Source organism: Stenella coeruleoalba, assembly GCF_951394435.1.
Source record: "Stenella coeruleoalba genome assembly, chromosome: 10".
Lineage (NCBI taxonomy): Eukaryota > Metazoa > Chordata > Mammalia > Artiodactyla > Delphinidae > Stenella > Stenella coeruleoalba.
Window position 1 is genome coordinate 93,955,633 of NC_137156.1, and position 27,184 is coordinate 93,982,816.

Consider the following 27,184-nt stretch of genomic DNA (forward strand, 5'->3'; position numbering starts at 1 on the left):
GGGGCGGGGCCTCGCGGCGCTGGAGACGTACGGGTGGCCTATGGCGCGGGAGGGAGTCCGCTGCCGCGCCCCGCGAGGCCGGGCCGGGGCCGGGCCAATCCGGGCGACTGGGCGGGCGAACGTGGGGCCTGGCCGGCCGGGCCCGAGGTGCTGGGGGTGTGGAGATAATGGGCCAGTTCCTGGTGCGTCACGAGGGAGTTCCTTAAAGGGGAAGTGAGCGGAGCTACTGGGTGGACGTGGGGTGCGGTGGTCGGCGGGGAAGGCCCCCCGCGTTTGTAAATAATGCCCGCGGCGCCCGCGCGACCATGCAATGGCGAGCGCTCGTCCTGGGGCTGGTGCTCCTCCGGCTTGGCCTCCACGGAGTGCTATGGCTCGTCTTCGGGCTGGGGCCCAGCATGGGCTTCTACCAGCGCTTCCCGCTCAGCTTCGGCTTCCAGCGCCTGAGGGGCCCCGACGGCCCCGAGTCTCCTGCCTCGGGGCCCGCGGGCCGGCCCGGGACGCCCGGGGGGCCGTCGGGGCCATCGTGGCTGCAGCCGCAGGTCCCTGGGGCGGCGGCGGGGCGGCGGCGGGCTCCGCGGCGGCCCGGGCCGGACGTCTGCGGCCCAGGCCACTGGGGCTACGTGCTGGGCGGCCGGGGCCGCGGCCGGGACGAGTATGAGAAGCGCTACAGCGGCGCCTTCCCGCCGCAGCTGCGCGCCCAGATGCGCGACCTGGCGCGGGGCATGTTCGTGTTCGGCTACGACAACTACATGGCGCACGCCTTCCCCGAGGACGAGCTCAACCCCATCCACTGCCGCGGCCGAGGACCCGACCGCGGGGACCCGTGAGTAGCCCGCGCCGGCCCGACGCCCAGGACCGCGCGCCGCACGCGCTTCCTTCCGTTCTCCCGGCGGGTGCAGCCTTCATTCCTCCGGGTCCCCCCATTGGTGCCCGGGCGTTTAGGGTCCTGGGGGCAGCGCCCACCCGTCCGGCGCCTCGGCTGACCGACCCCCTTTGAGGTCGGCCTGGGCTGGGGGTTGCGTGGACGGCCCGCTGGCTGTCCTGCTCTTGCTTCTCCTGGAATCTCTGTTACTGGACAGCTGTCAGCGCAGTCTCTTTTACAGATGGGGAAACTGAGGCCCAGAGACCGGAAGGGACAGTGGCAGTACCGAGGGGTGGCTTGGGGGGCCTTAGACTTCCGTCTGCAATCCTTTCTCCAAGTGAAAGTCAAATCAAAATGAAATCCCTTGTAAGCGCAGCTTCGAAACGGCGCTTATCTCCCTCCACCTAGCCAACTCCAACTTTACTGTATAAAAATATAAAAATTCAAGAGTTGATCCTGAGAAGGGACTTTCTAAAGCCATCTAGTGAGTTTGAGGCAGAGCAGGGCTACAGCCTTTCTCCTTTATCACAGGGGTGGCTCCTTAGGCTGAGATGGTTAGATGGAAGGGAGAGAGAGAGGCTGCGTGGCCCAGATTTGGGGTCCTGATGCTCAAGATGACATTCCTTGCTCTGTAGGGTCTGTTCCATAAATTCCCCCACCCTGGTGGCAGGGCTGTCAGGGAAGATCTACCAGTCTTCCCCTTCCATCAGCCGTGTTTGCAGAGGCTGAGCTTCAAGGGTTACTGCTGATGACATCAGAGTCCAAGAGGACAGCACACCCAGCTAAGGACCTCCTAGCTGGAGGGAACCGGTGTGCCTTGACACTGACCCTGTCAGGCTGGATATGGCTGCCTTTCTCTCGGCCGCTCCCCTCATTTGGCAGCGGAGGAGTTGAGCTGCTTGGTCCCTGTGGACATTTGAGGCCTGTGTTTTCCTTCACCTGATGAAAAGCCTCAGAGTCCAGTCCTTAGGTCCTAAAAAGGAAGCCCATACACTAAAGGGACTTAAAGAGTTTTAAAAATGGTTGGATTATCTACAGATTCTTGTCTTAAATTGCATTTGGAGAGCATGATTTTTAGTGAAGCCAGGGGGACATCCCAGGTTAACTTAAAAAAGACTTGGCCTTTTTAAAGTTGTAGGAAACTGATGAGTTATATTTTTCATGTTTCACTGTGTCAGGCTTTATACATAGAAATGTATTTTCTATCTCAATTTTTTTTTTGAGAAAAATTTTAAGTAAGTTTTTTTTAAAAAAATTACTAGGCTTTTCCAGATTTTAGGAAATTGAGTTGTTTTGCTTAACTAGTTCTCTTTGCTTGGGGATGACATCTGCTGATGAGTGGTTTGGTTTGACTGTTCAGTGACAGTCTGGATAAGTTGAGGTCAGGTTGCTTTGAGACAGATACATTGCTTCTGGAAAGATGGAGTTAGAGATATTGAGGGGATGCCATGTGGGAAGGGTTGTGCCCTTTCGGTTGGTCAGCCTTGGTGTCTTTGAGAAGGTGAAAGAGCTCTGGGGTTATGGTAGCCTTGAGTAGACCCTCACGCTGGCCGCTCGTAAAGAGTGGAAAGTTAATTTTTCTTAGTCCTTTTCCTTTCACTTAACTCCTCTCAGACTTTAGTCTTTTCAGGAAACGAGCAGGCCACATTTACATCCCTGCAATAAATAACTGGTAATAAAAAGTCTTTCAGATATTTATTTTAAGCAAATGTATTCTAATGATTACTGTCAAGTGAATTCTAATGACTCACTTAAAAAAGAGAGTAACTTAGCCATTAGAATATTATGTACAAAGTACAGAAACAAAGTATGAGTGCTAAATGTGCCTGTCTTCTCTTTTTAGTCACGTTTACTTGAGGCTTATCTTACGTGTCTTGTTTGACTGGAGGTAGGATGAAGAGTATTGACACGAAGTAAATAAAACCGGAACACTTTTTTAAAAATAGCAAACGTGTCTGTCCAGCTACAAATCACTATGTAAACTCAGTTCCTCTCACATCCCCGATTTGGGTTGGAGGATCCAAATTCAAAAGTTTCTTCAAGTAAGTCTGGATATTGAAACTTTGCAGTCTCATGAATAATAACGTTAGTTCAGACCTTGGGTGCATGACCCTTCTTTGTTTCTCCCCAACCATATTGCTGTTCAAACAAAAAAGCAAATCAAACCAAACCGATGCTGGCCCCTAAACCGACTCGTTCCTAGGCACCCCTAGTTTAAGATGGCCTCCTCTGCATTCCCCTTTCTTCCTAAAATCTTGGCTTCCTTCAGAGTCAGGCTCAAGTCTTTTTCCATGACACCATTGAACTGTTTGAAGATGACTGTCCTTGATCTACTCAGTTCTCCTTTCGGTTCCTTTCCTTTGAGCTGCTTTTCCACCTTTTAATATCGTGTGAGACTTGAGTACTGTTGTGTGTTCACCTTCCTTTCCCTTTGTCTTGTCTCCCCAGATTGTCAATCCCTGGAACACAGGGACTGTTTCTTATATTACCTCTGTGCCTACACAGCACCAGGTAGATTTCTGAACAGCTGTTACAGGTTAAGTATATGTGGAATTTTTTTTTTCTTTTTTACACATGCGTTTAATTTTGAACATGCTATGTTAGCATTATGTTAGCTGCGTCGCCAGAAATTTTCTGTGAAAGGCCATAGTTTTCTCCATCTTCTCTGTTTGGGGGTAATAAGAACCTTAAAAATGCAGCGTGGGGTGAATGTCACGAACAGGCACACAGGGTATCTTAAGTGGAGAGCCGTCGTGGTTCGGCAGCTGGTTATGTGGAAAGATGGGCACTTTTGAACCCAGCCTTGTACCTGAAGTTTGAGTTCTTGGTCAGGTTTGCACAGGACAGACGGATCGCCGTCTCGCCTGCACGGTGGGCTGGCCTCAATGGATGCCCGGTAATCTGGTGCCGTTAGGCCAACAGGCTTCCGTGGAGTCTCCTGTTTCCTTCCTGCCCTCCCCATTTTTCTTTTTTCTAGTTTGGCACATTTTGAAAGAGTGTGTAACAATCTGGTAGAAAAGAATTTGGAAGTGTTTTCATGAACGCCTTGGATCTTTGAGTGGATTTGCCTGAGTGGAGAGAAGGAACCACCAGTTACTACAAACACGTTTTTTCTTGTGCCAACTCTTATAATTGTTCTCTGTCGTGGCTGCTTGGGCGTTCTATTGAGAAGTATTTTAAAACTGGGTCCGGTGTAGTTATAGCCTGAAAGGAAAAGCACAGTAAACCATGGGAAGGAGTGCAGTGCTCCAGATTAGTCCTCCCTTCCAGGGCCGGTGCAGGTGGAAAGGGTGATACGCCTCAGGGGAGGGTGGTCCCACGGGGTTCACCCAGCATCCAGCCTGGAGGCTAGGTGATGAGCGACCCGTGTTGGGATGAGGTGGGTTGTTGGAGGCAGCTCCTGGTTTCTGAGCAGCAGACCAGTGGAGGTAGATATTTCGGCTCAGTAGAATGTTCTTGAGTGGGCAGCACTGAGGATCTCCCTGTCTCCTTTGGCCTTCCCCTCCAGCTTTTGACACTTCCTATATCCTCTCTGGCTGGCACTGCCCTTGAAGGGCTGAGCTTAACCCACAGCTCTCGTCTTCAGAGGACCTTCTGCAATCATATTCATGTATTCAGAAAGAATCGACAGCTAGAAGCAGCAGGTGCGGTTCTTCAGCAGGTGTGGTGTGCTGGCCTTGTGGCTTGGGAGAGACATGTGAGAGCCCTGGTTCCTAGATCGCCCCTTCTAGATAGTTTGTTTCAAAAAAAAAGGAGGTACAATTTTGCCCTACATTCTTTGTCCTAGATTAAGTGACGTAATCAGCCTAAAACAAAGGCTCAGGTAAAATCGGATGTGAGGTGTGTTTCACGTGGGGCCCACTTCGCCCCAGCTGAGGCACATAGGAGGCCTCTCAGAGAGCAGGGCGAGCAACAGGAACACGGAGATGCTGCCCGTAGGGAAGTGAGACAGGACCCATCAGAGAGAGCCACGGAGCAGGTGACGTGGTCTGGGGTTTGATGGAAGACATCATAATGACGGTGAATCAGTTGCTGAAGATAAAACTAGGGTGTTTTCACTGTGGTTTTTCATAAACGTAATCTTGAAACAGTCATCCTCTTTCTCTCCTGACTTACATCTTTTTCATCTTTTTCGTTTCTCTCCTTACTTTCAAATCTTTTCAAGCTTCTGCAGCTGCTTTCTAGGGTTTGTGGGAACGGGACAGGAATAGCTGAACTCCCTAGAATTTGTCAAGCTGACTTTATGACTTGCACTATTTCTCCGTCCCCACCTTTCCCAGATGTATTAGTATTATCTTTGTCGTTTTTAGTGCTGTAAAGAACTGTCAGTTACCCTCGTTGCAGCCCTGAAGTTGGTGTCTTAAGATCGTTTCACAGTGGGCGACTGGTGTTGATCATGGGGCAGGAGGTGTGTGGTAGAATCATTAATGCAGCTGCAGTTACGAGAAGCCCTGGCTTGGTTCATGGTAAAACAACAGCTCCTCACAATTGATGGAGCTGGTGGGGATTCTTTGGGTGGTATGTTAGGGAAAAAATGATACAAAGCAGTTAATGTATTCCCCCACCCCAAGGACAGATGAGTGATACTGAGCCTGTAACTGAGGTATTTATTTGCTGCTTTGTGTGTGTAATCTGCGCCAGTGTCTGATCTCTGTATTAAAGTTTTATTTGCAGGTCATGTGACAGGGCCTCTCCTTTTTCATTCCTAATGATTTCGAAATCAGAGCTTTTTGAAGCTGGACAGAAAGGTCATTTGTGCTGTCAAAACTGTATCTTGGAGAGGGCAATGACTCTTGTTTCCCATTTCCTTACTTCCCGTTTTGTGTTCTTTCCACTATAGTATAAGCGTGTGTGTCTCTGCTATTCTGTGCCACTATAGAGACTGTCCCTTGTGAGGCAGAAGGACCATTGCCGTACTGATCCACCCACAGTAGTCCCTGAATAAATAAGTGTCCAGCCATTTTAGTTTCTGATGAGTGTTTAGTTTTGTTGCCTCTTTTATCTTTTAAAAGTACCTTTGTTTAATTTTAATTTTCTTTCTTTTTCAGTTCAAATCTGAACATCAATGATGTCCTAGGGAATTATTCGCTGACTCTTGTTGATGCGTTGGATACACTTGCAGTAAGTGTTCAGCTTTATTATTATTTTTAAAAATTAATTAAGATATTTTGGAGTTAATTACCCTTACTTTCCCCCAGGGATGAGAATTCCAGGAAACGTGATTCTCAACATGTATTCATAGCTCTGATAGCTATTGTTTATTTTAATGAGCTTAATGCTGAGAGCAAGAAGAACATTGAAGGTTAGATGAGGGGAAATGTGATTCTCCTAAAAAAGCAGAGGAGAAAGTGTGATCGTTGGGCTTCCCTGGTGGTGCACTGGTTAAGAATCCACCTGCCAATGCAGGAGTCACGGTTTCGAGCCCTGGTCCGGGAAGATCCCACATGCCGTGGAGCAACTAAGCCCGTGTGCCACAAGTCCTGAGCCTGCTGCGCTCTAGAGCCCGTAAGCCACAACTACTGAGCCCATGTGCCACAACTACTGAAGCCCGTGCTCCTAGAGCCCGTGCTCCGCAACAAGAGAGGCCGCTGCAATGAGAAGCCCGCACACCGCAACTAGAGAAAGCCCATGGGCAGCAACAGAGACCCAGCGCAGCCAAAAATAAATAAATTAATAAATTTTTAAAAAATGTTTTTTAAAAAAAAAAGAAAATGTGATTGTTTTGGGGGAAACCTATTTTTCTGCAGGGTCCCCACTATCTTATTCCTTAAAGGAACCAGTATACAGTTACTGTAGTTAAGACTTCAGAAGTAAAAGACAGGATCTCAGGATTTCAAGATCTCCAGGGGACAAGATCCCCTGAAATGTGCCCCAGCTACTGGCTCCCCAAAATCAAGTCTGAGCCCTGGTTCCAGCCCCTGCGCAGAGACCCTCTGTATAAACACTCTTGTTTTGTTTGCTGTCCGTGTTTTGTGGACACTACCCCCTCCAGACTTGGGCTGCCAGCTCAGGAGCAGCCTTTACATGCTCAGCCCTGGTTTCCCTCAAGGCAGCTGGAGGCCTCTAGACAGATGAGCCAAAGCACGTGGAAGGCAGTCAGGCACCAGGCATGGTTCTTGCTACCAGGCTGCCCTGTGTGCTTGGTGTGCCTCACGACCCTTTGCTGTAGAATACAGCAAGGGACTATATCCCAGCGTAGCGCTGAAAAATTTCCTTAGTAAACACGATTCTACTGCCTCTTTGCTCTCCTCCGTTGTCCGGCACACCTTTACCATAAGAAAATTTGTACTGTAGTCGATTCCAAATCCCGCATTTTAACTTTCCTTAAACAGAGTTTGAAGCTGTCGGGAGTTAGGATTGGGTAACACTAGCTAAGTTTGCATTACAGCTGTCCCAGATCTTGCTAGTAGTAGAATTACCGGAACTTGGGAAGAGCTGGAGCGGTCCTTCTCAATTCCCCTAGGCTCATGGTCTAACAGAGAGCCCGGGGTTTCATTCTGCCAGGCTGTAGTTGCACAGCAGTTTAGTTTCCCAATCTCTCCTTCTGAAGTGATTGCTACTCCCTGTCAGTCATCCACCATCACTGGTCAAAATGTGCCCGGACGGGTGTGTTCACCCTGATTAGAGTTAACTTGTTGAGGGGACCAGAGGCTGGCTCAGGCTACAAGTGTTGCTCTAAAAAAAGTCCCAAGACTCATATATAGCTTATGAAAGCACACCTTTTCCCCCTGACCCTCTCTCTTTTTGCCCCATTGTGTCTTTTTATCCGTCTGCCATGCTCTTGAAGTATAGAGACCTTGTCCCTGTTACAGTCACTGCACTCTGTCCACACCGCATGGTGTCTGATACATGATAGGAGGGCAAATACGTGTTAAGAAAATGAATTTCTAGTAACCTGGCACTTCCCAACACAGATTCCAAGGGTGTCCTCCCTCAAAGAAGAGTTCTGCTCCCAAATGAACTTGAGAAATTCTACCAGTCTGTCCCACTACTGGAGAGCCACCATGCACACCAGCAGTTTAAAGGCTCTGAGAAGTAAAGAAACGCAGTCCAGCTTTTCTTGAGCCTGAGTGAACGATTTCAGAGCCTCGTTACTCTGTTCCGTAGCTGTCTAAAATGGCAAATTACAATATATCATTGAAAGCTGTTGGCTTCCTTTGCCGTCCTCCACGTGATCTGAGATCATATCAGTGCCTGCAGCTGCTATAACAGAGTTTGCTGCTGGTGAACATCTGTGGGGAAACAGACCCATCTCTGTGGTTTTCATTGTAGAACATCCGGTCTTTAAGGTACACTTCAGGCTTATTTTTCAGGTGTTACTTCTGTTGACGCTTCCCTTTTCTTTTGCTGACATTTTAAACAAACTTTAACAGGTGTGCTTTGGAAACACTTTGACGATAGCAGTCCCTTGACTGTTCGATGCAACTTGCAGCATGATCGCATAATCTTTTAAAAAGAAAGAACCGAAAGCCAGAAAAGAAACGTCTGTACTTGCTCTGCATGTAACAGCAAAATAACAATGAGGGGGAGAAAAAGAAAAAAAGCTGCACTAGATCAATAAACACTAGGAAATAAGACATACTTGAAATAAGTAGTGTCTGAATGAAATTGTTTTTTCTTGTTTTGTTTTTTTTTTGGTGTCTTTATGATGTCGTTATAGTGCCAGGATTGTCATAAAATTTTGAACGGCATGAAAGCATTTCTATTCAGGTTATTTTTATCAAATTTTATGTCCAATTTGCAGTTCATATAAGAGAGAGAAGCTTGGAATGATACCATATCCACACACCCAAAATAGGAATCCTAATTCTAGAACATTTCTTACAAAGGACGTAGAGCTGGTTATTTGTATGTTTTGTTTGTTTTGAATGTCATTGGTCTTATGCTATGCTCCAAAAGATAATACCACTATTTCCCAAAGTGTTCAGACATCTGGGTAACAAGCAAGGAGTCAGTTTTCCAGGTGTTTCGGTCTCCTGGGAGCTAAGCGCCCAAGCTGTTGCATTATCTGAGGAGCAGAGGGAAAGCCATGTTTTTCGTTTCTTCAGTTTTTGGATTTATTGTTACTCATTTCAGGAATTTCTGGAAGTGTAATGCCTTGCACGCTAAACAAGATCAGACAGAAGGTGAGGGAGAATGGGGCAGGACGAGGAGGGCTGCTAATGATTTTATGAGGAGTTACTGACACAGTTTTGCCATTTGGAGATAGGATGCTTGAGTTTGGTGGAAATGGGCTTGCCGTCTGTCCCAGAATGTGTTCTAAGAGATAACTGTGCTCTTCTGCCTTTTGTGTTTCTTCTCCCACGAGTGGCAAAACCACACGTACAGACATTCAGATGAAGTGGCCCAGCTCCTGCGATCATGCAGCCTCAGTGTCGTTTCAGGCCGTTGTAATGGTTTGTGTTCCTCTTTTTAAAGATAATGGGAAATTCATCCGAGTTCCAGAAAGCAGTCAAGTTAGTGATCAACACAGTGTCATTTGACAAAGATTCCACCGTCCAAGTCTTTGAGGCCACGATAAGGTAAAATAGTACATCAAACGGATTGAAGGCTGCTTTTGGGTGTGTAAGGAGAAAACTCCTGGAGGGTCCACCAGCCCCGGGGTCCAGGTAGGGAGTCCGTGCAGACCTTGTGGGCACTGTGTCCCTTTTTCATCTGCTTTGCATTGATCAAAACTGAAACAGTTGCCATTTCATTAATTCTATTTGGGGCCAAATAGAAAGACACATTGTAATGCAGGTTTAAGATAGATGTCCCTTTAAAGGAGTTTTTCATTATTTCACTTTATGTCTGGTCTCATTTCCTCCACTGTGTCCTAGGAAAACCCCTATGTATTTCTGAAGGAATCATGGTTTCTCCTGTCACCCACCGCCTGCAGAAAACCACTGCTGACCATTTGGGTTTCCCTCCCTCTCCGTCTCTCTAATGTACTGGGCTCATGTTTTATATCTTGCCTTTTTAGTTTGATAGATTGCGACTGCCTTCCTATTCCATTTAAACTTTGAAAGTTGTATCACTGCATAACATTCCAGATGTAGCGTTTATTTAAAAGTAAAGTTATGAAAACATTTGTTCTGAAAAATGTCACAATCTGCTTCACCTCATTGGAGGGGGACCTGAACTCGTGGCTGCTGAGGGACTGAGATCTAAGCTGGGGGCGCCTGCCTGTCAGTCGGGTCATTCTCTCCTTCTCCTTCTCTTCCCCACCTTGCCTGTTTAGCAGAAGCTGGAGAATTGGACGTTGCTTGGCAGCCAGAACTACAAAAGTTACTTAGTGTTTGTTGTCTTGCTCTTTTCTGTTTTTTATTTTGCTAAGTTTTTTCCCCATGTGAGAGAAACCAAGAGTAGTTTATTAATACTAAAAGGTGTTATTTATTCTGGGAATGATTAGGACACTCCCTTCTGATGAGATGATGAAAATGACTAAACATTGTTACTACTTCAAGTGGGATTATTCTCAGTAGCCTCAGAAGAATGGTTCGCTTTCTCCCTTTCCATAACGCTGTTAGCTAACAATGATCGTTTACTATCACGGCTGGAAAGAACTTCAGGGGGTCATTAAGTCCAGTCCCTCTGATTTCAGGCAGTGCTAAGTCCATAGGGGATTCAAGCCTGCTTCTGTCATTCTGAGCTGCATTGTACACATTTACAACCAACGTGATTTTATTCTTCTTTTGTTTTTCCTGCCATTAGGGTCCTGGGAAGCCTTCTTTCTGCCCACAGAATAATAACCGACTCCAAGCAGCCCTTTGGTGACATGACGATTAAGGATTATGATAATGAGTTGTTGCATATGGCTCACGACCTGGCCGTGCGGCTCCTCCCTGCCTTTGAAAACACCAGGACAGGGATCCCCTACCCTCGGGTAGGTAGACGGCGTCAACAACTCACCACCTTCCCGAATTAAAACTCTTTGTTGATGAATTTATTTGCGGGAAGGAGTGGGGCTGATGCGGAAGAGGAAAGCCATGTCCTTGAGAGAATTTGGCCCTAAATATGATAGAAATGGTTTTTAGTTCATTCAGCATTTACTGGACACCTGTTGTGTGCTGGGCATACAGTGAAAATTTTTTTTTTTTTTTCGGTACTTGAGCCTCTCACTGTTGTGGCCTCTCCCGTTGCGGAGAACAGGCTCCGGACGCGCAGGCTCAGCGGCCATGGCTCACGGGCCCAGCCGCTCCGCGGCATGTGGGATCTTCCCGGACCAGGGCACGAAGCCGTGTCCCCTGCATCGGCAGGCGGACTCTCAACCACTGCGCCACCAGGGAAGCCCACAGTGACATATTTGACTTAATCCTTTCCCTTAAGGAAGTTATGTTCCTGTGCTCTGTATTCTTAACCCCTTTTGCAGGTGGGATTTACATCCTCTGCTGCAAAACAGTGGGGGCAGTTTGTCTTCATTTCTGACTTGGGTCCATTTCCCCACATGTACGCTATAGGAGCTCAGCGAATGTTCTTTTGGATACTTCATGTGGATCTTTCAAATAAAACCTGTACAGACCAGTAAGTTAGCTGCTGATTTAAATGCAAGGTCTGGCATGAGACTCTTGTCTTTGTGGCATCTGGTTTACTGAGTCCAGAACCCCTCTGAGAATTGAGTCAGCCTTTGGGTCAGCAACCAGTGGAGAATTGCCAGACCACTGAGCCTCAGTGATCAAACAGGCTGTCACTTGCTCGCTGGGTTCATTTCTCTCCCAGTCCAAGATTTGTTAATGTTTGCTGAGCAGGAGTGAGTTCATAGCAGCTCACTTAAAATTTCTACGTGGTTCCACAGCTTGCCTTTGTCCCCAGTGCCAAAGCCTCATGCTGCGTCACCATGAAGAGAACCTGCTGGGAAGAGGCAGATTAGTGAATAGCGTTACAATGATTCCCCCAAGGCTTGCTCTTATTAATAACACAGGGCTCTGGTGTTCGTACTGTCTTGTTTGCGTCTTAAACTTACTCCCATTTTCCTTTTGAATGTAAAGTGGGAGGCAGCGGGCTGACTCCCCCTGTGGTGAGCTTGGTTCATTAGTGGAGTGTGGTCGCTGTAACCTGGGCTTCTAGCCCTGTGGGCTCCTTGACTTCTGCCACAAATCCTTTGTCTCTTCCTGTCCCCAGGTGAATCTAAAGACAGGCGTTCCTCCTGACAGTAATAATGAGACGTGCACGGCCGGCGCTGGTTCCCTGCTGGTGGAATTTGGGATTCTGAGTCGACTGCTGGGGGATTCCACGTTTGAGTGGGTGGCCAGGAGAGCCGTGAAAGCCCTTTGGAACCTGCGGAGCAACGATACGGGATTGTTAGGTGTGGGGCACCTGTGAGGCCCTTGGCACTGTGCACATCGCCCCCTTTCCTTTCCTCTTCTCTGGGGCCCTCCCTCCTTTCCACTCCTTCTTCCTTGTACCACTGAACCTGAAAATTGACAGCTCAGAGAGAAGGGCCCTCCGTCAGTGTCTGCCACATCTGATTTCTCCCTGTGACTTTTCACTTAGAGGGTGGGTGGAAGGTTTGATGGGACAGAGTAATGCTCTTCCTATTTGAGGGCTCCCTTCTGATCTGAATCCCTTGGCATATTCCACTTGAAGATGATTGTTAAATGCTATAAAAAGAACTGCCTCGGAGGCAGATTATATTGCTTCAGTATAAGGTTCCAAAGATAGGAAGTTAGAGTTAGGAATTTAGAGTTAACTGGTAGAGTGACTTCCTCCTTTTAAAAAATCACGGCATGTGGTAGTAGGTTAAAAGCCCAGATTAAACCTGTATTAGATTTTATTTTTTTCCCTTGAGAATTTTGATCAAGATGTTATTAAAAAATTATTATGGAAAATTTCAAACATAGCGAAGTAGGAAAAAGTATAATGAATAATGAACCCCTATGTACTCATTATTTATCTTCAATGATTATCAGTATTTTACTAGCTCGAGATGTTATTTTAAAATAGGTTGTTTGCCTCTTGTAACTGTTTGTCTTATTTTGAGAAATATTTTCTTTTTGTCATCGGGAAGGAACTGGATTGGTGGTCCTGGAGCCTAGAGTGTCATTGCAAAAGCACTGCTTTTTAGAAGTGATCTTCGATTACTGTTCCTTAAGTTCTTCAATTTATTTACAAATTTTTTGTATTTAACAATAACAGTAGAAACAAAACAGTTGCCCCGTCACCCCATTACCAGTGTCACCCCAAACTGTCAACTTTAAAATTTTCCATAGGCCCTTGCAGCCTGTCATGTGCAACTTTTTTTTTTTTTGTGGTACGCGGGCCTCTCACTGTTGTGGCCTCTCCCGTTGCGGAGCACAGGCTCTGGACACGCAGGCTCAGCAGCCATGGCTCACGGGCCCAGCCGCTCCGCGGCATGCGGGATCCTCCCGGACCAGGTCATGAACCCGCATCCCCTGCATCGGCAGGTGGACTCTCAACCACTGAGCCACCAGGGAAGCCCCATGTGCAACTTTTGTATACTTTCAAATTATAATATAGATATTTTTATTCTGCCTTTCATTTGGCAAATAATGCAGGTGGTTTCAAGTTGTTGTGTTGCTTTCACAGTTATTGTCTTTAAAGTCTATATGACAGTCCATTGACTCTTCTGATGTTGGACATTTGAATTATTTCCGTTTTTCTTTTTTTTTTCCATTTTACAGATAATGTAAATTATAAAATTTATCATTCTCTGATGAACAACACCCTTTAGGCTTTTGAAATGCATTGTCAACCTGGAAAAGCAACACGACAAGCCTAGTTTTCTTGTGCATTAAATGTTTTCCCCATTTTTGTGTCAGTGTTGAAACACTGTATGTTCAGGAAGCTCTGGCCACCCATGCTGCTGATAGGACCGATAAAGACGAGAGGGCCACGCGTTCATCCCTCCTCTTTCCTGTGAGGGACGAAAGTGCTGAGCAGCAGTGGGGCTGAAGTAGGAGGCCCCCCGGCCCCCCACCCGGGGGCCCTGACGAGCTTGCTTGTTTTCACAGGCAATGTTGTGAACATTCAGACGGGCCATTGGGTCGGAAAGCAGAGTGGCTTGGGTGCCGGACTGGACTCCTTCTATGAATACCTCTTGAAATCTTACATTCTCTTTGGAGAAAAAGAAGACCTAGAAATGTTTAATGCTGTATATAAGAGTATTCAGAACTACTTAAGAAGAGGGTATGTCTCCTCACCATCTCTCTTACTGTCCCGTCAAGCAAACAGAATGTATTCTGAAATGTTCGTATTTTTCTCAACATAGATTCACAGGGTCTTTTGGTCTCTGCCCTCATTTTACTGCCTCCTAGTTGTTTGTTAGTCATTTGAGGGGGTGGTGAAGAGGTGTATTAGCTATTTACTGCTGCGTAACAAATTACCCTGAAACCTAGTGGCTTAAAACAGCAAACATTATCTCACCCGTTTTCTGAGGGTCAGGAAGCCAGGAGCAGCTGGGCTGATCCAGGGGCTCTCACGAGGTCATCCACAAGCTATTGGTGAGGGCTGCAGCCTTGTCACGGCTCACTCAGGGCTGGAGGGTCCCCTCCTAGCCTTCAGTTCTTCACGTACTGTGGCTGGAAGTGTCAGTTCCTTGCCATGTGGACCTCTTTGTAGGCAGCTCATGGCAGCTGGCTTCCTCAGAATGAGTGATCTGAGAGAGATGGAAAGAGAGCTACCAGAATGGATGTCATATGCTTTCATGCCCTAATCTCAGAATGACAACCAGCACTTCTGCCGGACACTGTTGGTCACACAGACCAGGGCTGATGTAGTCTGTGAGGGTACTGCACAAGGGTGTGACAGCCAGGAGGCGGGGGCCACTGGGGGCCGCCCAGAGACTGGCTGCCTCAAGAGTGACACACCCCTCTGTTTCGCTGGTTTAAATTGCACATAGCGCTGTAATGCGGCACAGCTGTGTTGGTTCTTTCACTTTCTAAAGAAGTTAGGATTGATCTTTATACTTGATGAGAGAAAGGACAGCTGCCACCTTCTTTTCCCTCTGTGTTTGTTTAAAACAGCTTTGCTTGCCGCTTGTCAGTTGTGCGTTCAGGACGGCAGAAGAGAAGTACCATTGGAAGCTGCAGCGGCCTCGACCCTGGTGCCGCCTCTGCCTTCCCTGGGTCTTCCCTTGTGCACGTGTGTGTGTTAAGTGGCCAGTGCACGTGATAGCTACTAGTTGCCTGCCCATTTCTACCCTAGCTGTTGTAGGATCATTCAAGTGATGTGTTTTAGTAAGAGGCTGTTTGGCCAGAGTTCAATCCTTTTCGATTTTTAAAGCCCCTAAATTTACTAAATTAGTAGTAATCACTGAGCTTCGTGCTCTGAGGTGTTCCTCCAGGCCCGTGGTGTAGGATTTTATTAGAGAAGAGACTCCTTTTTTTTGTGCAGAAATAACCAGACTTCCCCACTCAGGTCAAAACTGACCCATGCTATATACCAAATTACGTGGAAGTATTTCTCAAACCTGATTGTCAAAGTGCTTTCTGCAAAATGCAGTGAAATCCCAGTGTGTTACCATGGCTGAGTTTAGAGCTTTCATCCTTTGGTAAGTGTCATCTTATGCTAGAGTCTCGTATTGAGAGGTGGAGGCAGCCTGTCTGCAAAGGTTTAAAGAACGAGTGAGGAGAAAAGGTTAATGTTGATTCCATCTAAGAGAAGCTGCCAGGGGCTGCTGGGGGGACAGAGCCTGAGCTGTTTCTCTTTCCTCCCCTTTGGCCTCTCTGCGTGGCTCCTCAGTCGGGAAGCCTGTAACGAGGGGGAAGGGGACCCGCCCCTCTACGTCAACGTGAACATGTTCAGCGGGCAGCTGATGAACACGTGGATTGACTCTCTGCAGGCGTTCTTCCCAGGACTGCAGGTATTTCGCAATCCTGTGTGCTAAGAAATAGCAGTCATTGGGAAAGGGCTTTTTTTCCCCCCTCTGTTTTCTTTTTATGGTACCAGAACATTCTCTGGCTCCTTCAGATTTGGGAAGTGAATAGCACAGTACGTCCCCATTATTCTCTTTGGGCATTACTCCACACTAAATCAGTGCAAAGCCATGCCAGAAAAGTAACGGCGTGTGACTTTTGGGTGATTCATGTCTCAGTTGTCCGTTCTCCATTCACGAGTACAGCTAGCCTCTTGTCCTGTGCAGTTCTCAGGGCTTTGGCACTGATGGCCAGATGGGGGGTGGGGGGGGTCTGTCTGGGATGCTCCTTTTGGGTTGGTTTTGTCTCCAGCCACGTTTGTAGGTCAGGTGACCAGTGCGGGGAGGGGGAAGCCCAGGGCCTGTGTCACGTCTTGCCGCTCTGAGAACAGTGTCTTAGCCTGGTGACCTGCGCCTTCCCTGTAGGTTCTGATAGGAGACGTGGAAGACGCCATCTGCCTGCACGCCTTCTACTACGCCATATGGAAGCGCTATGGGGCCCTCCCCGAGAGGTACAACTGGCAGCTGCAGGCCCCCGACGTGCTCTTCTACCCACTGAGACCTGAGCTGGTGGAGTCTACGTATCTCCTCTACCAGGTACGAGAGCTTGTTGAACAGTAGTTTGTGTTGAAATGCTGGGAAGACCTGTAGCAGTTGGTTCGTAGGGAACACTTGCTGACAGGTGGGGAATAGTGTTATTTCACAGCGACCGTTAGAGTGACCACCGGCCCAGAGCCTTGTTAGCGCTCAGTGTCTGTCCTGGTCGCACGGGACAGGGAAGACGTCTGCGGTCATGTACGCGTTTGCCCTACAGTCTGCAAAGCTGAGTCGTATCTTCACTGCAGGGCTTGTTTCTCACATCCTTCAATCAAGAGGAAGATTTGGTACTCTCTGTTTTCCAAATTTATTTGACCAAACAACTCTTGTTGGGGGATGCATTTCTGTCCTCATGTACTGTGGAACCCTGGTTTGTGTAAAGTATTCAGATAGAAAAATTATTTTTCTTAGTTGGAAAGGGAATCTTCTGGGATTGTCTGAGTGCCTACTTTTGTTAATCGTTCAAAAACACATACAGTGTTCCTCTTTTGTGGAATTACTTGAATGCCAGAGGAAATGTCACTCTAACTGTGAAGAATCTTCTCCCCGACGGTTTAAGGCCGATATTTATACCTCTGGGCGTGCCGTACATACATGCACATCGAGAGTTGTCAGCCGTTCGCAAATTCAGCAGCACGAGCTGCTCGCTTTCCCAGAAGCTGGCCCTCCGTGCGTTCGGCAGACGCGTGTAGTGGGCAGGCCCTCGCAAGGAGATCTCATGAGCTCTGGTAGTAGGATTAGTAGTTTAGATTTATTCCATAGTTTTTTTTAGCACCGAATCCTTGCCATTTGCTTCTGAAAAAGGGAGAAATCCTATGCAACTGGTAAGTGACTTCAGGTGTAGAGAGACCTTGTGAGTTGTATGTAAGCTCTCAGGGGTGGGGAGGTGGCCTCTGGTTTCGCCTCCCGGATCCCAGATCCCAGGGTAGAGTCCGGCCACTCGCGCTGCGAGGGTGACACACTCGGGTGCTGGCTGCGTTCTCCTCTTAAGCTTAGGTCTGTTGCCTTTGGGTTGATGCCTCTTTGTTTTGTCACTGCTTCTTTCTTCTTGCAGCTTCTTCCTCATGCTGACTACTTTCTTAGAATCCAGAGAAATCTGTGGCTTTCCGCCCTGCCTTCAGAAGCTGCTCCGTGTGCCCTCCTAATCCAGACACAGCTGACCCTGTGCTCGTTTGCTTTTGGTGCTGCGCAGTTGGCACTGGGCACGAATTATAGGTGATCCCCAACTTTCAAACTAGTTTTGGGATAAAAGTCTCATCTTCCCAGAGAATTTTTTTTTTCCCCTAACGAAACCATCTATGAGCACGTGACAGAAGAGGAAGCAGCAACCCAGGGACTGAGTTCCTAGGGTGATGAGAGAGCACAGCACGTGGAGGCCTCCTTAGATACTTGAGAGTCTTCTTGTCCCCGCCCTTCTCACGGTGCTGTGGGTGGAATGGGGGCCACGTCCTGTTCCCCTGTGCTCGCAGCTTAAGTGTCGAGCGAGTTCTGAGGCAACACAGAAACTGGATTTGTTCTCAGATATGGGGCTGTCAGTGAGGCGTTGTTTCATTTCTGACCATGATGGGGATCACGAGAGCCAAAGGCAGTGAGTTGATCTGCTCTGGGGCAGATCTTCTCGCCCCCGCCCCCCACCCCGTTCAAGTTAAGCAGATTGGAGGTGCGCTTTGATGTGAACCAACAGAACACCTTAATCCTGTAACATTCGCGACCCTTCAGGATAAAGTGAACTGGCCCGTGCCTACCTTTGGACAGTGATTCATCTCCTCGGGACCGTCCTGCAATCACCGCGATGTGTGTTGACGGCGTGTCTTCCAGGCCCCCGCTGGATCACATTCTCTCGTGTTCTCTCTAGGCAACCAAGAATCCCTTCTACCTCCATGTAGGAATGGACATCCTGCAGAGTCTGGAAAAGTACACAAAAGTCAAGTTAGTTTTCTAAGTTCCATCCTTTTTCTGTTGGCCACTTTTGATTTCATTTGAGTTGTGCTGAGGTAATATTATTCTATTTTGCATTTTACTTTTTAGAACAGGTCGTTAATGTTAATTTTGTAGGGAAATTGCTTACTTTTTGTGTAGTAGAACCTGCCCATTATAGTGGGAATTAAAATTTATTTTTCACCTTTATTCCTGTAGGGTTCCAGCAGACTATATGAGCTCTTTTTAAGTAACTTATTTCCCCTGTTATACAAATAATATATATACTAAAAAGTTCATGGAATATAGAAAATATAGAGGTAGAATATTATCACTGTAATCTCCACCTGCAGAGATAACTGCCATCAGCATTGAAGTACGTAGTTTTATGCTCTTTTATATATTTATATATAAATCTATAATGTGTGTATATATGTATAAAAACTCTATTTCAGTTTTTTGAGATGTGCTTTTTTTACCTAGCTATAATATCATGAGTATTTTCTTACAAAATATTGTCTTAGACTATCAAGTGATTAGTCAGTCTATGCAAGTATTGGGACACGAAATTTAAATCAGTCCTTTTGAATTTGCTGCGAGTCATTTTCTTGGTGTCCTGTTATGCTTTTGGCAAATACTGTCCTCCACCCCCACCCCCCTTCTGCTGCCATTAACCTGATGATTCGGCAGCCAGACCACTTTTTAATGAAGTTTGCAGACAATCTAGGCTGGAAAAGGACAGCCCTTAAACCTACCTTAGTTTGTTTCTCACGGGGTGTTTGATGCCTTGCTGGCTCTGTGAATAGGCTACTTCTGCCTCTTCAGTTAATAAGCAGGTGGGAAGGAGCAGAGGTGGGCCTCACTGGGTGATTGTTCTGTAGGTGTGGCTACGCTACGCTGCATCATGTCATCGACAAATCCAAAGAGGACCGGATGGAGAGCTTCTTCCTCAGCGAGACCTGTAAATACTTGTATCTGGTAGGTGTGTTGTCAGATTAACCCCGGAAGTGCTCCATTCTGCTGACAGGAAGCACTCCTCCGCCTTCCATCTAACATACGCCACCAGGCGCTGCTCCAGGCTGGACATTTCGCCGGCCCAGGGGCGCAGTACTGTCGGAGCAAAGGCACGTTGCTGTCTGCTCCGTGGTTCCTGACCTCGTACGGGAGGCACTGCCGAGTACACACATAGACACTCTTTGGGTTACACGTTGTGTGAAGTGCAGGTAACGGTTCCTGGGGGACCGCCCGCTGGCCACGTGGTCCTGCCACCAGGTCCTGTGGGCACCGAGGTCTCCCACACTGCACAGTGCGGCCAGTCCGGTCGGCTGCCGAGAGCCTGGCGGGCATCCCGTCCGGCAGCCGTGGGGTCCGGGGTATTCACGGGGCAAGTTCTGGAGCGAATGAATGGAGGAGACCCCCAAGGTGTTCCTGGAGAAAGAACTCAGGGCTGCGGGGGGTGGCGGAGGGGGAGGACCCAGGCCGACCCTGTTCTCATCCTAGGAGCCGTGTGAACACGGAGCAGCTGTGCCGAGTGTTCTTCCTCGTTTGTAAAATACCTGAGGTGCCTGTGAGGTTTCCTCCGTCTCTAAGAGTTCTGCGTTCTTCCTCATGCGTCGTTTACCGCACGCCTGGGTTAGGGGTCCTTTCTAGATGCCCCCGCTGCGCCCTCCTCCACCCCCCATGCCTGCTGCTGAAGGAAGGACTGCCTGGGGTGCCCTGTGCCCTCAGAGCCCACACAGGAGTGCGCCACGCGGTGGCACGTGTGTCAGGCCCTGGGGACCTGGTGAAGGATGAACCACCGACCTCCTTCTCTCCAGGCTTTTCCAGTTTCAGGCCTAGGTGCGTGTGAGCTGGGGGTGGTTCCAGGATTCCAGCGCTGGGACTCTCCGGAGAGCGTGGGGGCATCATCTAGGGCTTTTACAGATTAGTGGCGCTTGGGTCGTAGGCCCGGGCTTTCTAATCTCTAGGTCTGGGCGGGATCGGGGAAGTCCAGGTGTCTGAGTTTCAACACGACTGGGGGTTCCGCCCCACAGCCTGAGTTGGCCTGAGAGCCAAGCAGGTTCTTGTCCCTGAGTAGTCTTAACTCAGCCGCCCTATGAAGTGGTTCCAAACCTGCTACAATTGTATGTTTTCTTTTCTTTTTTCTACTAGCTCTTTGATGAGGAGAATCCAGTACACAAATCTGGAACCAGATACATGTTTACAACTGAGGGACACATTGTATCTGTGGACGCACATCTCCGGGAGTCACCCTGGAAGGAGTTCTTTTCTGAAGAGGGAGGGCGGGACCCAGTGGGAAAGTCGGGGCACAGGCCGAGACCTCATGAGCTAAAAGTCATCAACTCCAGCTCCAATGTAAGTTGCTTTCTCCAGGGGTGGTTTGCAATTGGAGGAAGAGAAAACACTACTCATCACATGATCATCCAGAGTGTCTGACAGAATATTCATGGCACACTCGGGTTGGGTAATTTGAGAAGAGTCTCAGAAGGAGGCCATTTCTGTAGCTGTAGATAAGACCCTGAAATTTATATTAGGCCATGGAGTGTAGATTAAGCAAGCAAAGCGTGATTGAGAGGAAAGGCTAAAACAGAAGGAGAGAGAATATCATAGCCAACGTTTATCTACAGAGCTTACCACATGCTAAGCACTGTGCTGAATGCTTGAGTATGCTAACTTCTCATAGCAGCCCTGTGAGGGGTGGGTATCGCAATATCCCTACTGCACAGACAGAAGAAGGGAGGTACAGAGAGGGTCAGGTCACACGCTGGAGCCGCGTGGTGGAGCCCGGATTTATACTGAAGGAGACACTTGTCTGATAGACCCGATTCCATTGTGCCGGGCACCAGGGATGCGGGCCGGTCAGAGGGGTCCTGGTGCTGGATGGGCCCAGGGCCCAGTGTAGAGACCGGTTCCCCCCGGGTGCTTGTCAGTAGGAGGCTGTGTGAAGTGCTGTTGAAACACCGAAGAGGGAGGAATTATTCTGCCAGGAAAACAAGGCGGGCTTCACTCAGGAGGTTGCCTCTCAGTAGCTCCTGGAATGATGAGGGGGGGCTTCCCAGGAGGGACGCTCTGGCAGAAGGCAGAGCACCTACAAAAAGCACGAGTGGGGGGCGTTGGGTTTAGCTGTGGATGAGAAGAGCAACAGACTCAGACAAACAACAGTATTTTCAAGTAGCTGAAACATGTTTTGCGATTCTGGGTGGATTGAGGACCCAGGGGGTGCAGGTTTTAGTCCTAGCCCCTCTTCACTTGGGTGCATGTGTTTTAGCCTCCCTGGGTTTCCATTTCTTCACCTGTGAAGTGAGGAAATTAAATTACATCAGTGGTCCTCAACTGGAGGTGACTTTGCTCCTCAAGGGACATTGAGCAATGTCTGGAGACAATCTTGGTTGTCACAGCTGGGGCTTAGGGGCAGGGGGCATATAGCGGGAGAGCCCAGGGATGCTGTTGACCATCCCACAGTGCACGGGACAGGCCCCAAGTGTTGACAGTGCCAGGATGAGAAACCCCAGGGGAGGTCATCCAGTCACATCTGAGGAATTAACACATGGCGTCTTAACTCAAAATTCGAATTGTCCCTCATTTACTTTCTTTCTAGTGCAATCGTGTTCCTGACGAAAGGCGATATTCCCTGCCCTTAAAGAGCGTCTACATGCGACAGATTGACCAGATGGTTGGCTTGATTTGATCTGCTCTCCCCTGTGTGGCCTCATCTGAAACTGGACCTAAAACAGCTGAACCCAGGCCAGGCTGAGACCCAGTCCGAAGTGGAGGAGGCTAGGCGTCTGGCTGTCCACGATGGTGTAGGAATCTCTGTCCAGCTCCCCAGCCGCATCTGGTAGATTCTTGGATACTTTAGCGTTTCTCTTCTGTTCAATAAAATGCCCTGTTTGTCTTAAGGATGTACTTTGAAGTGAGAAGGTACGTAGGAGTTGGCTTCTTACGACGTGCGGATGTTACTGTGCACCGTGGGTGGGCCTCTTTGGCTGGATCTCCAGACCTTCCTACTGTGGAATCCGTCGAGTCTTCTCTGCCGGCGCTTGTGTGACCGCTGCCTGGCCGCCTCTCTGCCAGAGGAGTGTGAATGAATTTCTGTGCAGCAGGGCCTGCGGTTTCCCTGACATCCCTATTTACTGCATTCTGTCATCCTCTCTCTCTTATTGGATAATTGGGCTGTGTCCCAGGTCTCCACCCACGGTTGTCGGTCACATGGGGAAAAATCATCCAGTTATGCATTTGCGCCCCATGCAGTTCGTCACGGTGTTGACAGATTATTTGCTCACGAATTTATCCGAATTCTAACAGGCAGTCTCTTAAGTTGTCGCCTCACAGTTTAAGAGCTTAACAGGTAGATCTTTTGGATGGTGTTCTACATTTATTGTGAACTCGCCTGAGGATCTCCCATAGTTTCAGAACCAGGTGCCTTTCAAGGGAGAGAAAAATACCTATGATCGTCTGAGCTTTCATCTGTCTTATATTTACTAACCAAGGATTATCAGTTCCGACCACGTTTGGGTTGGAATTGTTTCCTTTTTGTTTCCTGTGTCTAGTGCCAATCAGCTAAGTCAGGGAGAAAGAAATGATCAGATGACTTTCTGGCATCCTTGAGCCATTTCTCTGTGCAATGCAGGCTTTTGATGGGTGCCTTATACTCTTTTGGTTTGGGCCACTGGATGTCACAGCTGCTGCTATGATTTTAACCGCCTTGTTTTGTATTGCTACATGGTGTGACCACAGCGAAAGGGGCATGGGATGGATATCAGGCAGGTTCTGGAAACTTCTTGGCCAGTCCTTGCCTTTCAGCCTGATATTTTAAGCAAGCATACATAAAGAGGAAGTTGTGCTAAAACGCCTCTTTTCTTTGTTGGTATTATTTCTTTAGTGAGCACGGAACTGTGTCTCTTTGAACTGTGCAGAGGGCTCAGAGAAACCAGAACCCTGAGCTTTGGCTTCCCTGTAACGTCAGAGGTTGAAATGAACCTCAATAGAAAGGGTAGGAAGTCTCTTAGAAACCTCCAGTTTCACCTGTCGTGTGGCTCACCCGTCACCGCTAGGATACTTCAAATGATTTTATTTTCGTCTTTTTAAAGCTAGAAAGGAATGCTGTGTAAGCCATTGCATTTTCAGTCAAAAGGGAGGAATTTTATTCTTGAAAATTTAAGTGTTGCTGGTTTTAAAATAGATATCTAATTCAGTTCTTTGAGGTTTTTAGAAGAGGGATTTTCAGTAATAAACGTCACCTCTGTCTTTTAAACATTTACTGTGCAAATGTTTTAAAGAAAAAAAATCAAATGCTTCTGTTTTACATTTTTTCTTCATTTCAGAAGCATTCTGTTTGTCAACATTGTCTCATCTACTGAACAGAAAAGTTTCTTTGAGAATACTCTATATATTTAAAATATTTTCATTGCCTCAGTAAACCCAAAATATCCCCTTTTAAAGACACACACCTGCATGAGCATCCCTGCACCTGTTCTCCAGGTAAACCAAGGTGGGACTATAAATGAGCTGTTTGGGAGAATGGGGCACCTCAGGGAAGAAAGTGGGCCCTTTGTGATCACACTGTTAGGTTATCGCACCCCAATGTTCCCCCTCCTCTGGGCTCAGGTATCCCATCTCCCTCCCGCTCTGGAACAGGGACCTGGGCCTGAGTGCCACAGAGGCACCTCACGGCTACAGGCTGGCATGAGACATGTTTTGTATTAAGTCTCAGACCCCCTTGGCTTCCAGGCACTGGACTTGTACCAGTCGTGAGTCCGAGGGTGAGCGACCCATTCTCACCCCGGTTGCTGAGCTTCCAGACTGCCCAGTCTGAAGTTGGATGCCATGTAGTCAGTGACTAGATGCCAGAATGCCCGTCTCGTGGCTAGTTACGGAGAAGGTCCTTTGAGCCACGTTCAAAACTTGCTTTCTCTTTAAAGGTCAGAGTGTCAACAACTGTGATATGTCCTTCAGGGTCTTTGCTGTTTCTTCTGGGTCGTGGGAGATCAGGAAGGCGAGGGCTGAGGAGGGGAGTGTCAGGGAAATTCCCTTGTGATTTGCCCTAGGAGCACCCTGATTCCAAACATTCCATGCTTTGGAACAGCTGACAGCTTGCACCATCCTTGCAATCCTGTGTGTAGCTAATGTCTAGACTCTGCTTTGGTTCACACAATGAAAGTGGTTTCGCCAAACCTTTGTGGGAAGCTACCTTATAGCTACCTTTGTGGGTGGAGTCTAAATGTCCCACCACAGAGTTCTAAATTGTTCCAGGGCAGGCTTCGCTGGCTGAGATGCTGTGACTGAGGAACTCCGTTTCCTGGAGGAGGAGGTGATGAAGGAAGTGTTTGCTAGCTCTCCAATTGTCCTGGCCTTGGTGGAAATCCAGCTTCCATGTTCAAATCTTCCCTTCAGAACTTGGAAATCTTGCGTCAGAACTTGCTCTGTGTGACTGCTCTGTGCGACTGAATCCCCAGGTTCTGAGGCTGTCCTGGATCATGGGGCGTGTGCACATCAGTCCAGTAGTTTTCTGTGTGTTTATGCACCAGGATGGTGTCTGTGCAGATGGAAATTAGCTCCCTGGCTGGATACGTGCAATCTGAGGGTCTCAGCTTGATTCCTCTCTCGCCTCCCTGCTGTGTCCTCCACCAAAGAAAAACATCCCTCTCAGCTATTTTCTTAGCTCAGTTAATGAATGATTACAAACTGTCATCCTTCACTTTGGGTTTTGTAGACAAAATATCAGAAGTTCTTTTTTTCTAGAGGTCTGTCTTTCTTTTTGCCGACCGCAAATTTAATGCTGGTGACCAGGTCGGGCCGGATGATTGCCCCAGCCCTAGAGTGGCTGAGCAGGGACTTTAGAAAAAAAAAGTCTTGATCTTTCTTTCCTTTTCCATTCCCAGACATCCAGCTCCTTCTCTAGTGCCTGTTCCTGCAGGGCAGGGACTCTTGTGAAAGTGAGAAGGCGAGTCGGCTGGGCTGTGTGTCCCCAGGTTTTGCAGGGCTCAGGGTTACGTTCCCACTTGAATTTACATGTGAATCTGGCGAGAATGTTAAGTACCTGTGGACCTTCCTGATTTGTTTGTTACCCCCCTTCCCTCTTACTGAGAGGCAGAGAAATAATATTTTTAAAGGTATTTTGTTTTAGTTTTAAATAGCAAAACACAGGCTGCATTTTTATTTATTATGCACAAGAAAGGTAAATATGTTTTTACACACAAAAAAATCTAGAGTTGGAAACTCTGGGAAAAACCTATTGAAATATACAAATGCTTCTCTCTGTAACGTGCAATACGCTTTGCAACTATAGATGATATTTTATGTTTAATCTGTAAATAAGAAATGTATTTAAATTAAAGGGAGCTTTTTGTAAAAGGACCAAATGTTCTTTATAAATGTACTAAGAAATATCTTGCTCTTTGAAATTTATTAGGATTTTTATGAGTAATTTTTATTAAAAGATTCTTTTTTTTTTGAGTTGTCATTTTGTTTCTCCTTTATATACTCACACATACACATTATATAGAGGATAAAGAGGGGAGCAGAGTCTATAAAACAGGATGAATAAAAACTTTATTTTGTTTCCTTACAGCTAAGCCCTGCGGAATACCACTTCAGGCTTGTCTGTCGTACCTTCATTTAACCGTCCTTCACTCAGAGCCACTTTTAATGACCTTTGTCCTATCCCTAACCTCTTCACCTTAGCCTCCTTTCTCCCAGGCCTGACTCACTCTCAATTCTTGCTGCCATTTACCTGAGTCTCTCTAGAACCTGGAAGGAATTCTTGGTGTTACCTTAAGCAAGGCAATTCTTTTCTCCTATCTTTTTACAGGCTAAGATGGGATTAATGGTCCAGGGGAAGCACGACCTAGGAGGGTTGCAGAGGGATGGCCTCCATGCCTACTGCTGCCTGAACCTTGATGGGGTCTTGAAGCGATTGCTGATTCTGCCCCTGTGACATCCTGGTGTCCCAGCTCTGTGTCATTGCAATTTTGATGGGGCTTTATAAAAATCCTGAATTGCAACAGGGTGAAGGGCAGTCCCGAGTTTGGAAGCACCTGCTGATCTCAGAACACATGCCACCGTAAGGCAGGGTGAGTGTGTGTATGAAGTCCCATGGGTTTGTAATCCTCTTGACTTCAAGTCCAAGCAGGCCCAGTATGCCAGTGGACAGCTGAAGGGCCATAGATCACGCCTCAGCCCCGCCTTCCCTCTCCAAGATGCAGAGCCCTGGTAGCTGGAGCCCTCGGTCAGCTGTGGAGCGAGTGGACTGGAGCATCCTGTGTGGGCAGCGCTGGAGGGTGTCGGGGTGAGGGTAGGGACTCCGGATCCACGGTCTTTGGGGTAAGTCCTAGCTCTGCCACTGACGAGCTTTGTGCCAAGTTACACAGTTATTCCATCCATTTTCAGTTTTCCCATCCATTACATGGGATGGTGATAACAGTCCACATGCACAGAGTGGACTGAGTGGATCATTATGTGTAAAGTGCTTAACATGGCACCTGGCACACGGCAGCCTCTGTGTGTGTGTTCCTTTAATCATGGCCAAATTGGATTTGATACCCAGGACAAGCCCTATGGTCTTTTTTTTTAATTAAGTTATTTTTTGACTGCGTAGGGTCTTCGTTACTGCGCGCAGGCTTTCTCTAGTTGCGGCGAGCAGGGACTACCCTTCGTTTTGGTGCACGGGCTTCTCATTGCGGTGGCTTCTCTTGTTGCAGAGCACAGGCTCTAGGTGCGTGGGCTTCAGTAGTTGCAGCATGTGGGTTCAGTAGCTGCGGCATGCAGGCCCTAGAGCACGTGGGCTTCAGTAGTTGCGGCGTGTGGGCTCAGTAGTTGTAGTGTGTGGGCTCTAGGGCATGCAGGCTCAGTAGTTGTGGCTCGCAGGCTCTAGAGCACAGGCTCAGTAGTTGTGGCTTGCAGGCTTCAGTAGTTGTGGCACGTGGGCTTCAGTGGCTGTGGCTCATGGGCTCTAGAGC

General features: G+C 47.9%; 1 protein-coding gene across 1 annotated transcript; it reads left to right on the forward strand.

The window, feature by feature from the left end:
- Positions 1-109: 109 nt before the first annotated feature.
- On the forward strand, positions 110-25,750 carry EDEM1 (ER degradation enhancing alpha-mannosidase like protein 1). Its single transcript, XM_079933156.1, has 12 exons — positions 110-823; positions 5,911-5,983; positions 9,281-9,384; positions 10,556-10,727; positions 11,963-12,146; positions 13,813-13,987; positions 15,542-15,662; positions 16,140-16,310; positions 18,166-18,239; positions 19,109-19,205; positions 20,379-20,582; positions 21,826-25,750. The coding sequence occupies exons 1-12, from the start codon at positions 306-308 to the stop codon at positions 21,913-21,915; spliced, it is 1,983 nt and encodes a 660-aa protein (XP_079789282.1). The 5' UTR covers positions 110-305; the 3' UTR covers positions 21,916-25,750.
- Positions 25,751-27,184: the final 1,434 nt, after the last annotated feature.